This window comes from Felis catus, chromosome C2, assembly GCF_018350175.1.
Source record: "Felis catus isolate Fca126 chromosome C2, F.catus_Fca126_mat1.0, whole genome shotgun sequence".
NCBI lineage: Eukaryota > Metazoa > Chordata > Mammalia > Carnivora > Felidae > Felis > Felis catus.
In genome coordinates, this window is record NC_058376.1 from 148,560,126 (window position 1) to 148,572,832 (window position 12,707).

Here is a 12,707-nt window from a genome sequence, read left to right on the forward strand (position 1 = left end):
CTGCCCCCTCCAGTCCCCGGACCCCTGACACCCCTCCCCTGGGTTTCCACAGACGGGACAGGACTGCTTCCCAGGGCGGGGCGGGGGTTGACTTGAACCTCCTCTCTCTGCTCTTTCATGAGGGAAATGTCAGTGACGGAAAGAGCAAAGACCTCACGCGTTCCATGTGCCCGTTTGTTCATTCTGCAGTCATGTGTTCAGCACCCCTTCCGTGCCAGCTTTGGGCACGGCCCCCCGGCGGCCCAACACTGTGCCCTTCAGACTCCACATGAGGACCTCCCGCCATGCGGCGAGAGAGCCACACAGGGAATTAGAATACTAAAGACGACACTGGGTCAATTTCCCTTCTGGGGCTCTCAGAGGCAGGGGTCAGCAGGAGGAGGGCAATCTAGCCTTTCTGCAGGGGGACAGGACTAATCTGGAATCCAAAGGCTCCTGGCTGGCCCCTCCAGGAACCCTCCCTAGGGACACGTATGCAGATCCTTGGCCACTGGGTGAGTCCCTTGTTTCTCTCCACGTCCCACACGCTGCTGGAGAACAGGCAAGTGGTTAAGTGGGATTTGGGGGATTTAGATCCTGCCTGGGGACCTGGTGGGCTTTGAAGGCCTCTGAAGAAGTTGCCCTTGTGGGAGGAGCAAAAGCTCTGAGAAGGGTGTCTGGGGGTGGGACAAGCGTCACAACAGACGGACACACACACATACCCACGACCCCACACCAAAGCAGTGAGGGGGCTCCTAGCTCAGGACTCCAGTTATACTCTCGCTTCCCATCAGTATCCCCACGTGGCTCCGGGGCCCACATCTGCACAGCAACCATTCATGCTTCAGCTGCTCCAGGGCATATGCCTGTCCTGGGACTGAGGACCATGGTCTTGTCCCTATCCCTGACTGGCTGCTGAGGATCTGCCCCTCAGTTTCCCCTCTGCATGAGATAGGAAGATGATATCTGCCCTCCCTGCCCCTCTAGGGCTGGAGCAAGGCTTCCATGAGTCAGCGGGGTGGCCCGGCCGGAGGGCCGAGTGCTGTTTCAGCTTTCGCCGCTGTGTGTCATCCTCATGAAAGTCCCCTTCCTGTTCTCTGTCAGGGACAGAGAGGGGGATGAGCCCCTGGAAATGCAGGCCTGGCAAGGGAGGAGGCTGGGGAAGGCAGACCCCACGAGTCCTGGCTTCGGCCTAGACAGCAACCTCACTCCTTGCTGGGAGAGTGTGGAAGGAGCCTTGCAGGCCAAGGCACTGTGGGAGGGCAGGGGTAGACTGAGGCCCACCTCTTCCAAATCTGATGCTTTGTCATTCAGGCCACAGGCAATGGGGTAGGGGCCAGGTTCCAGGTGCGTCCAGCCCTCGTTGGTGCAGCTGCGGCTCACGTTGCGGCCTGGGTGGAGGGGAGAGGAGGAGAGGAGAGAGGTTGAGGCTGGGAGGAGCGTGAGTCCGTGGAGTAGGTATGGGGCCGGGCTGTTTCTGAGCTCAGCCTTTCCCCGGCACCCCCGGTTGTATCAGGCTCCAGCGGCCCTGACCCAGACTCCCAGGGAGCTGCCGGGGCACTTGGGGCAGGGAAAAGCTCTTCCAGGGCTTGGCAACACGAGTAACAGTCAGAGCAGACATTCCTGGGCTCAGCTTTGCCCCTTGTTCGTGTCTGAAACTGATGCCGGGTGCAAGATAAATAAAGCGATTTTTGTCACGGCCTGAATTCTTGGTATAGAATGACCCAGGACCCTTGTCATGAGCTAAATGTTCACTCTTGTCACAGGGCCACAGGAGCCGGTGTGGCAGATGGTTTCTCTGTCCTGTGGCTGGGCCGCGGGACTCCTCCTGGGTCAGCTCGCCTGGGCCGATGGGCCTGATTTCCTCCCACACCTGGTGTGGCTCAGATGTGCTGCTGGAGAGGGACCAAAGGTGAGGCAGGAAGTGGGGGTGGAGGGCACCTGGTTAAGGGTGCAGGTCTGAAATGCTCATGAACGGAGAAGCAGGGAGTCCTGGCAGGGAACCTGCCCGGGCAAAGGCATGTGTGTGCAGGGAATCGAGCAGCACAGCGCTGCAGGAGCTTGCGGCTGAACTTCACCGAGTTCTCCACTGCCCTTGGAGGCCCAAAGCTGTAGCGAAGGGACAGGGCTGATGAGAGTGCCTGTGACCTGAGGGCTACCTTGAGGCTGCCCACTCTCTAGCCCTGGAGAGGAGTTGAATAGAAAATGGGTGAGCCAGGGGTGCCGGAAGGTCTCAGTCGGTTAAGCGTCCAACTGTTGATTTTGGCTCAGGTCATGATTCCAGGGTTGTGAGTTTGAGCCCCACATCCGGCTCTGCGCTGACAGTGTGGAGTCTGTTTGGGTTTCTCTCCCTGTCCTGCTTGCTCTCTAGCTCTCTCTCAAAATAAATAAATAAACTGAAAAAAGAAAAAAGAAGGAAAATGGGTGAGCCAGAGAAGATCCCCGTCCCTCTATCCCAGGACTCATTAAAGGGGCACTGGAGTCCGGGGTGAAAGCTGGCTTATGGGGGAGGGGAAGGGGGAAAGAGGAGGAGAAGGAGGAGGAGGAAAGAGGGAGAGAGGAGGGTGGGGGTGGCAGGAAGAGAGAAGAGGCAGGAGCAGGAGGTGAAGGGATGGAGGAAGAGGGAGGAGGAGGGAGAGCACAGTAGGGAAGGAGGTGAGGTGAAGCTGAGAAAGAAGATGGGTCCTAACGTCCTTGCCCTATAGCTCCTTCCTCACCAGCACCACAGCCACTGTCCCCATCATCACTGGTATCATCACTGTCACCATCATTAGTACCGCCACCAGCACCACCACGATCGTCACCATCACGGTCACCACCATGGTTCCCATCACCACCACCAGCAGCATCGGCGGCAGCAGCAGCAGCAGCAGCTGCATCACAAAGACAAGTTCGAGAACTCTTCATTCATCAGTACTGTACAGAGCAGTGTAGGCTCAGTGTCTCAGTCCCCTCCACCCTCCAGTGAGGAAGGGAAGCCCAGTTCACACTTGAGAAGTGAGGCTCCAAGTGGTTGGTCACTTGCCCAAGGCCACACGGAGAGAAGAGGGTAGAGCAGGTGTGACCCCCAGAGTCTTCTCAGCTGCCCCATTGCCCCCGTCTGCACTGAAGGGACCTGGGGACTTGTGTCAGGTGTCCAGGTGCAGAGCTGTTGGAGACGTCGAGCTGTCCAGAGAGCTCGGTGGGGGGCGGGGGGGGGGTCCACCGTGCATGTACATCCACTATTTCTAAACTTGGCTGTGTGCTTGGAATATACCAGGTGATTCCCTGTCCCCTATTTCTGTTAATCCTCCTGGCTGCCATTTGAAAGAGGTTCTTAGCACCCTACTTTATGGCTGAGGAATTGAGGGACAGCTGGGGGGCTGGGGACAGTCAGGGAGGACTAGCTGGGCCTGGGTCTCTTGCCACTGCGCGGTCCTGGAGGAAGCAGGAGGGACTTTGCTGACGAAGAGGCACTGGGCTGGGCCGGCTGCTGATTTGGCAGCCCTTTCCCGCTCAGGCCTCCCGAGCACGCTGCTGCAGGGGGCTCCCAGCACGAGAGAGAGGTCCTCCTGCTGGCCCTGCTCAGCTCCTTAGCTTTCCCCCTTGTGGCCCAGGCAGGCTTTGACCAGACCGTCAGTAAACCGCCGGCCTGCTTCAGCCCCAGATCTAGGGAGCTCACCGTGGGCCCCTCCCAGGATCCGATTCTTGTGTGGACTTCCCCCACCAGCCTGGGGCAAGTAGAAAAAGGGGACAAGGTCAGATCAGCCAGCCTTGAGGTTGGGACACTAATGCCTCAAGTTTTGAGCTCCACTCTCACCAGAAGGACCAGGGCCCCATGGGCCAGGCCCATGACATAGCAGGCACCTGGTACCATGAATTAGGTGCCCCATCTGTATCTACACAGCAACTTCTCATGCCTTCTGGGGGGGGGGGGAGGAGGAGGCAACAAACAGTACTGTGTTAAAGCTAGTGATCAGGAGCTATCATTAGTTCCACTCAAAGAGGGGGATGCCAAGGCTGAGACAGGTGATCTGCCCATGGTCACACAGCAAGGAAGCAGCAGGCTTGGGATACAGACCTGGGTTAGCCTGACTGCACCTTTCTGAACTTCCAGAGCGGCTGAAGGGTCACCCTGTCCCCTGGAACCCTGGCCGCCCTGGGTATTGGGGGGAAGGCAGGGGATAGGGGGACATCTTCAAGATTGGGTGGCCTCTTTGAAGAGCCCTGGGACTGGGGCCCAGGTCTCAAAGGGAACTCTTCCTGAGGAGATCTCAAAGGTGGCCACCATGGGACCCCAAGACGCAGCCCAGTCCGGCCCTGGGAACCAGCAGAACTTGTGTGTGTAGAGGGTGATATGCAGGAAGGAGTCTCTTCCTGCTCCCCATGTCATGAAAAGAAGTCACAGCCACCCCTCCACTCTTCCCTGGGCCCTCCATGTGAAAAGCACGGCTCAGTGACTAGAGGTAGAAATCGGGTATTCGTTTCCTTCCCACTGCCCTCTTTCTGCCCCCCCCCCCCCACCTCACCTCAGCCACGAGTCCTGCCCCAGCCTCCCTTCCTCACCACCACCACCACCTTATCTCCCCGGAATTAGGTAGGAGCCTCCTGATGGCTCTCCCTGCTTTCCTGTCCCCGCTAACCCACTCCCAACCCAAGAGAGTTGGAGAGATTGTTCTAAATCCTCTATGTGACCGTGGTGCTCTCCTGCTAAAATCCTGTCAGTGGTATCCTGTCCCAGTCAACCGGGACAAACGTCTTAGGTTGGCATCACAACTCTCTTATCTATGGCTTCACAGTGCAGGTGGTGGATGGGGAGAGGAGGTGTCCCTTAGACCCCAGAGACACAGTTAGCAGCCTGTGTTGAATTTTCTCAACCAAATTAGCGATCCTAGTTTTCACTCTTAAAAAATGTCTTTTCAAATATTTAAAGGTAAAAACACCACAGACGAAAGACATACAGACCACGAATTAAAGGATCAGGTCCCCACAAACGTTTTGGTCCCTGGATGAGCAATCCCTTGCCTGGCCGGCACTCTTCCCCCGGGATGTTTACCCAGCCCGGGAGATGACTTCTTTCTAACTCTACAGTCTTTATCCTCTTCAGGCGTCTTCAGCCTTCCCTGTAGAACTAGGTCCCTTCCAACCCTTCCAGGGAGGACACTCCTTCCTCAGTCCTGTCACCCAAAGGGACTAGAGTTAGGGATGGTATTATTCCTGCTTCACATTTGCCTTTCTCTCAAACTTCCCTCTTTGGAGTTTAAGGTCACTGGCTTACACCTTCCTCCCAGGAAAACACACCTCTTTCCCTTACATTTTCAGCCTCTAACTTAGTCTCCTGTTTCTCTCCATCATTTTCAGAGGCTAAGGCACCAAGTACAGCTGTGCAGGTTGTCCACTGCACAAGGGCATCTGGCTGATAAATGGTGGGGGCTGCAATCTATTTCATATTCAACTTGTCATTTGGTGGCTTCTGGTGACAGGCTGACTCTGCCTGAGGAAGGGCTACCTTTTTCTCATCTGCACCAAGGCACCATGTGGGCCCCATGGAGGCTGGCAGCCTCAGGGTTAGCCAGATGGTGGGCTGTGGTCCAGATTCTTATGTGAAGTTGCTGCCTTGATAATTCCAGCAGGGACAGAAGGAAATGCCGTCAGGAGGAATGCAATTAGCAGAGTGTCGGGGAGGAGCACAAGTAGCCGGCACTTCCAGGGAATCTGAGAGAAGGCTGGTTGCAGGCTCTGCCGATTGGACACCTGAGAGCTGCCAGAGGAGCTCCTCGCCTCCCCACCCAGGTGCCGGGTTCCGCTGGAGAGCTGGGCTAGGTGGGGGCTGGCCTGGAATACGGCACATCTGTGACTGCTCCCAGACTCCCCAGGGCGGGCACTGACATCTCTCGTTCACTGACTGCCGAGGCCACAACACGGAGCCCTGGGGGGAAGAACCAGCCTGCCCCAAAGAGTCCCTTTGGCCCACCTCCTGTCCCCATTTTAGAAACAGGGAAACGGGTCCAGAGAGGCAAAGGCCACCTGAAGTAAGAGATGCCCAAGAGTCTTTCTGCTCAGTCTCTGAATTCTTTAAAAGATTTTTTTTAATGTTTATTTAAGAGAGAGAGAGAGAGAGAGAGAGAGAGAGAGGAGACAGAGCACGAGGAGGGGAGGGGCAGAGAGAGAGGGGGAGAGAGAATCCCAAGCAGGCTCCAGCGGTCAGCACAGAGCCCAACGTAGGGCTCGATCTCACAAACTGTGAGATCATGACCCGAGCTGAAATCAAGAGCTGGAGGCTTAACCAACTGAGCCGCCCAGGCGCCCCCTCTGAATTCTACTCTGGGTCCTGCTCTTCATTAATGCTTCCCCCTCCAGACCTGCTCTTCCCTCGGGTCCTCCCCCTCTGGACTTGCTCCTCCAAAGGATCCTCCCCACTCCAGACCTGCTCCTCCCTGGGATCCTCCCCACTCTGGACTGGCTCCTCCCTGGGATCCTCTCCACTCCAGACCTGCTCCTCCCTTAGTCGTCTTTTTTTTTTTCTCTCCCTTAGTCCTTGGTGAGTGTCTCAGCTCATCAAACTTAAACCCCAGAGGGGCATGCTGGATCTCTCCCTCCCCGCCATGAGCCTGGCACACCCTTCATGGGCAAGTTTCCCACTTCTCTCCTCTGCCACCCACACTCTAAGTCCGAACGATTACCACTTTTCAGCTGCCCTGTGAATGGGTCTTCCCATTGCACTACCAGAATCCCTCCTTCTCATGAAAAATCTGAATTACTGGTTAAAAACCTCAACCTACATTGGACTATGTCAGTTACTGGCTTCAGGCCTCCAGTGGCTTCTCAGTGAACTTAGGAAAAAATCCCAAGTCCTCAGTCAGTGCTCAGGGCCAGCACGGTCTGGCCTCTGCCACCTGTCTCTTTCCTCTCCCCCCTCCCCTGAGCTCTCTCTGCTCCAGCCGCCCTGGCCTCCACTGCATTGCCTTAGTGCCCATCCCACAGGCTGCTGATTCTCCCTCTCAATGATCCCCCAGCCCAGGATCTTTCCGGCCTCCGGGTCCTCAGACAGAAGCCGCAGTAGCACCCCCTCGGCGAGCCCGTCCATCCGTGAACACCTGCCTTAATGTTGTGCCTTACCCCCTTCTCCCTCCTGGCATTTCTTACCATTTATGACACGTGTTTGTTCTCTTGCTAAATGTCTCTTCAACTAGAACGTTAGGTCCCTGTGGGCAGATAGCATGGCTGTTTTCATGCTGTGTTTGTCTAGCCCATGCTTGTCATGCTAGTAGATGTTTAATAAATATTCACTGAGTGAAAGAATGGCTGAATATATGCAGGAAAGGTTCTTTGGTTAATCAGTAACAAGAAAGCCCGGTTCCTAAAGAGGCCCCTCTTCTTTTCTGCCTTCTATGGGAACATTCATTTAAAAATATGATAAGGTGTGGGGCACCTGGGTGGCTCATTCGGTTAAGTGTCAGACTCTTGATTTCAGCTCAGGTCATGGTCTCAGAGTTGTGGGATCGAGCTCTGTGTCAGGCCCTGTGCTGACAGCACAGAGCCTGCTTGGGATTCTCTCTTCCTTTCTCTGCCCCTCCCCTGCTCACGTTCGCTGTCTCTCAAAATAAAAACAAACAAATAAACAAACAAACAACATGACAAGGTGTGTAAGCAAAGCCCAAAAGGTCATCGGCTCCAGGCAGTGAAAGACTGAATCATGACCAGCCCAAGACAACGGGGAACATGGGAGCCATAATTAGTCCTGTATCTGTCAGTCAATTGGTTATCAACTGCTGAGCAAATATTTAGCGAGCCCTTCCCACGTGTTTATCTTTTACGTGAAGAGCTAATCAAATCCCATGAATCCTTCAAAGACCCAGTTCTGGCACATCCTCTTCCACAAAGCTCCTCCCGCACCCCCAATTGCTCACCCCCTTGACCCCTTCCCGTTTGCCTTCTCACTTCCTTGACAGGTGAGTACCCACTCCAGCTGGCATCACTTGTGCTGCCCCGGCTCCCTTGCTTCCACCCAAGGCTCTTACCTTGAACTGGAGAGAAGAACTTATAAATGAGGGGGCAGTCCAAGACGACCACCTGGCCCGGAGGGGTGGCTGGCCAGCAGGTGAGGTTGTCCCACATCTTGCTGCAGCCTGAGGGGTGAAGGCAGAGGACGCAGAGGTCAGCATGGCCACCAAGTGCCTCCAGGCTTGGGGCCTGAGTCCACAGGCACCCACTCTTCTTCTCCCTCCAGGCTCCCACCTAGAGGAGCCTTCAGTCTGAGAGGGGTGGGTGGCATCACCCTGCCCAGGCTGTAAAGGGCCTGTCCTGACAGGGAGTGGGGAGGAGGCATCACTACAGCTCCACAGTCCTCAGTGAGGGCTGGAGTGCCCCCTGGGGGTGTTTTGAACAGTGGTGGGGTTTTGTTTGTTGCAGAGATTGGAGGCCTCGCCTGGCATTTGATGGGTCTGTGCCAGGGAGATATTCTGTAAGCGGAGTATTCTGCAAGACTTTCAGACGAGCCACTGGGCCTTTGTGCAGGTGAAACTCTTTTGTAATGGCCGGAGTCGAGACTCTTCCTCCATCTCACATCTAAACACAAGGCACTTACCGCAGAGGCTTAACATACATGGGGTTTTCCCGAAATGCAACTGAGTAAAGGGAGAGAAGACTGTGCTTTCTCAAATGCTGAACATTATTAAGAGTTGTTCAAGGTTTTGGAAAATCACATTACCGACAGCAATGTTGCCCGTGAACCTGAGTCAGTGAAGCAACCGCTGTATGTATCAATCTACATCTATAGCTACTGCATTCCCATAGTTTATAGGGACAACCTTCAAACTGTGTCTTCTTATCTTTTAGTGTAATTGTGCCTGAATATGTACATAGTATTTTATTATAAATCACTTTTCTTTTTATGTTCCTTTTACAACCAGAACTTCATTTAAAAAAAAAAAAAAGGCACATGTCCTGAATTTCATTGTATAGGAAAGGAGACATTAGAAAATATTTGTTATAAAAGGAGGTGTTGGGTGTGATGGGACGATGGGTATATTGGGGGTTGGCTAGTTCTTGAGGAGTCTTCATAGAAGTCAAAAGCAACATAGATGCCCCTAACTCCGTCAAATTGTGACTTGTGCTGTGGGGTGGTGGTGTCCAGGACAGGAGTTCAGAGAAATCCCTGCACTGCAGGCCGTGTTTTCCACCATGTACGTATTAGCCTCGAGGGCTGGCTAGCGAAGGGTGCATAGTGGAGTCCCTAGGGGGCTGCTTGAATTGGCAGATGCGTGGTTTTGCCTGTTCAGGGTCTGGGTGCCCCTGAGGGACTGGAACTCCCCTGGAACCCCTTCCCTGAGGGAGGTTTAATTGTTTCTTTGCAACCCTGCCAGTCCCATAGATTTCCTTGGGAAACCCAACCCCTGAGCCAAAGTCAATGCCAGCTCAGCCAAGCCCAGCCCTGCCCAGGTCCGAAGGTTCCTAAGTTCTCAAGAAGGGGGCCTGGGGAGAGAGAGGAGGTGAAAGGATGTCGCCACGTGGGAAAGAGCCTCGGGACTCTGAGTGTTGGGGTGGGTGGCCCCGGGGAGGGGTACCTTCCGGGGCTACAGCAGCCAGGTAGCACCTATGGCTGAAGGCTGAGAACACCTGGATCCGTTCTCTGATCTGTTCTCTGAGAACACCCAGATCCACTCTGGCCCTGCCAGAGAACACAGCCTCCCTTCCTTGAGGGCCCCAAGCCCTTTGGTCCACTCTGTCATGACGTTTCCGTGGCCTTCTTCTGATTCCCGGTCCCTCCCCCGCTCCTGTGCCAGCCTCTCTGGAGGCCATGTAGGGGCTCATCATGCCAGGTAAATCCTGCTAGCGGTTCAAGACCCTATCAATAATATCAACAAATACTTATGTAGCCTTTGTATGTGCGAGGCACTGTTCTACCCTCTTTAAATACATAACTTATTTATTTAACCCTCCCATTTTACAGACGAGTAACTGAGGCAGGGAGCAACTCGGTAACTAAGCCCAAGGTCACATTGCTGGTGAACGGTGCAGTCTGTTCGCATGTTCATACGCTCCCTCTCCAGCAAACCTCTTGCGCTCCTCTTCTTCTGAAGGGCTCGATGCCCATTTCTTGGGGAATTTTGCTCTGCTGGACTCTGTTCAGCCCTCTCTGACAATGCTGGGCACACCTTGTTTTATAGGCCAGTTATTGTGTCTGTGTCCTCACCAGACTTAGAGCTCTCTGGATCTGGAGCTGCAGCATAGTCAGAGAGCAGTTTCAGAGCTGGGTCTCTGGCCCTGAGCTCTGCTTCACCACAAGTGGCACAGGGAGAGGGAGACTGGGTGTTGCCCTTGGGTGGGGGGCTGCACTTGGCCTCAAGGAGTCTCAACACCACCAGGACTGGGCTGTGAACTGTCCTGGGGTGCAGGCCAGTGGACATGGCAGGGAACCCTGGGAAGAAAGTCCATTAGAGGCATGTGGTCAGGGAAGCTTCCTGGAGGAGGCAGCAGGGTCAGGAAGCTGAGAAGGGAGTAACAGCCAAGAAAATGCTAGAGCACTGGGTGGCTCAGTCAGTTAAGCATCCAACTCCTGACATCGGCTCAGGTCACGATCTCACTGTTTGTGAGTTTGGGCCCCAGTCGGGCTCTGCACTGACAGTGTGGATTCTCTCTCTCTCCCTCTTTGTCTGCCCCTCTCCCACTCATGCTCACTTGCTCTCTCTCTCTCTAATTAAATAAACTTAAACAAATTGTTTTAAATCAGAAAAAAAAAAAATGCTGGCTATCTGGAGAGCCCGTTGTCCTGGGTTGGACCTCAGGAGTATTCTCTGTGTGCCTGCCCCAGAGAGGCCCCACAGGCCCCACCACACATGTCCCCAGGTCCACAGAGAAACAGGGCTCTTGTTGGCTGTGTGTGTCACCTCCACAAGAAAGGGACTGCCACCTCAACAAGAAAGACAGCCTGGAGACTGGGGTGGGGGTGGCGAAGCAGGGTGGGGGCTTCCACTGTGCCATTTTATAGATATGTGTGCACCGACAGACACACACAGACAAGCACTCCGAGTCACAGAGAACCACAGTCATGCAAGCAAATATACACACATGCATGCTTACTTGCACATGGAAGGACAGACCCCAGCAAACAAAGGCACAGAGAGACACGCACAAGTCACAAACACACATGCATAGACATGACTGGGCACACCGCAGATATTCACACTCATACATCCACGATCACACACAGACAACACACACAGACACTCAGAGTCAGACATAGAACTTACAGACCCCAGACGCAGAGACCGCTCCAGACGGCCGTGGGCCAGGAGCACGCATCTGGATGTGCGCGAGCACGCACAGAGCCCCACCCACACAAGGTCACGGGCAGACTCACTCGCCCTCCTCTGGATCCCAGGCTGTCTTCCTGGTGACAGGATGCTGGCAGCGGACAGGCACCCTGTGCCAGCAATTACCTCACCTGGATCACGAGGGTGGCTTACCCTTGGGGCCTAGGAGGCAGTGCAATGGGGCCTAGATCCGGGGTCAGGGCCTCTCTGGGCTACGTGCACCCCCAGATCCTACTGTTGGGGTTTGCTGAGGACGGTCCGCGGTGTCTCCTGCCTCTCCCACCTGGAGGGTGGGGAGGGGTGCATAGGCAGTGGATGGTCAGGCCACCCCTCACCCAGGTCTCAGTCTTAAGGCCTCAGGAGACAGGAGTCTGTCCTTCCTCAAGAGCTGGGGAGGCAAAGTCCACCCATGAGGCTACACGCACTCACTCACGGTGTAGGAAGCAGAGATTCTGGGCACCAGGGCCAAGAAGGAGGGATCCAGGAAGGGTTGCATAACTGTCAGTCTCAGAGAGGTGACAGGAGACGGGGGAGCCTGGGAGATATAAAGATGTTCCCTGCTCCTGAGCAAGGCTGTTACATAACTGCAAGTTTGGCCTCAGGGGGGTGACCTGGCAGGGAGGCCCGGAGCAGGCACACCCACCCAGAGGCTCCAGCCCTTCTCTGCCCTCAGTGAGCCTCGAGCCGTACCCACCCCCAGTCCCCAGGGGAAGTCTGCCTAGGCGCCTCCCACCTTCGCAGCCTCTCGGCTTCTCCACATCCTGCCCACCCTTCAGAATCTGGCCCGAGGGCACCTTGCAAAGGAAGGCCTCCGGAATCCCTCCCATTCCTTCCCCAGGCTGTTGTGCCAAGTGTGGGGCGCCCGGGCTAGGGAGGTGTCATCTGATGTGATGGCCTTGCTGGCTCTGGGCAGCTGGGCAGCGTCGGCCCGAGGGTGCCTCTGGCACCGCCCTTCACGCCCTCGCACTACCAGGCTGGAGCTGTCCCACACCCCCTGAGCAGGGGGAGCCGGGCCCGCATGTGCTCAGCCTCTGAGTCTGACTGAGACTTGTCTCATCAGCGGCACAATGGGCGGGTGGTTCATCTGGCCTGCTGAAGGTGGGTTGGGATGGGGAGGGACGCGTGTGTGCCTGGGGGCCTGTGTGTGTGCGGTGGCACCTCTGGGTGCAGAGCTTGGGGTTGGGAGGAAGAAGCTGGGCCTCAGAACCCCCCACGCAGTGTGTTCTCCTGGGCTAACAGCAGGACGCTTCCAGACCAGGGGCAGATGATGGGACCGGAGAGGCCTGTTAGGACTTCTCGCTTCCTGGCCCCCCAGCTTCTCCCGGCGTCCTCTCCTCCCCCCCCAGCAGCTCTGTGGTGCCATCCCGTCTGATGCGTGTGGGAGGCATGTACCCTGGATCTGGGCTCACGGGGTGAGGACAAGCAGGGCTCCCT

General features: G+C 55.6%; 1 protein-coding gene across 6 annotated transcripts in view; it reads right to left on the reverse strand.

Annotated features, from left to right (window-relative positions):
• Nucleotides 1-12,707, reverse strand: part of VIPR1 (vasoactive intestinal peptide receptor 1) — a 33,565-nt gene that overhangs the window by 9,414 nt on the left and 11,444 nt on the right. For 4 of the 6 annotated variants that reach the window (XM_023260679.2, XM_023260678.2, XM_023260677.2 and 1 more), the window contains exons 3-4: nt 7,980-8,087; nt 1,264-1,370 (exon numbers count right to left, since the gene is read on the reverse strand). In XM_023260679.2, coding sequence (XP_023116447.2) covers nt 1,264-1,370; nt 7,980-8,087 — 215 coding nt within the window. Of the gene's footprint in view, nt 1-1,263; nt 1,371-2,696; nt 3,146-7,979; nt 8,088-12,707 lie in introns of those variants that run through there. The other 2 variants (XM_045037794.1, XM_019810878.3) reach the window with 2 other exon arrangements.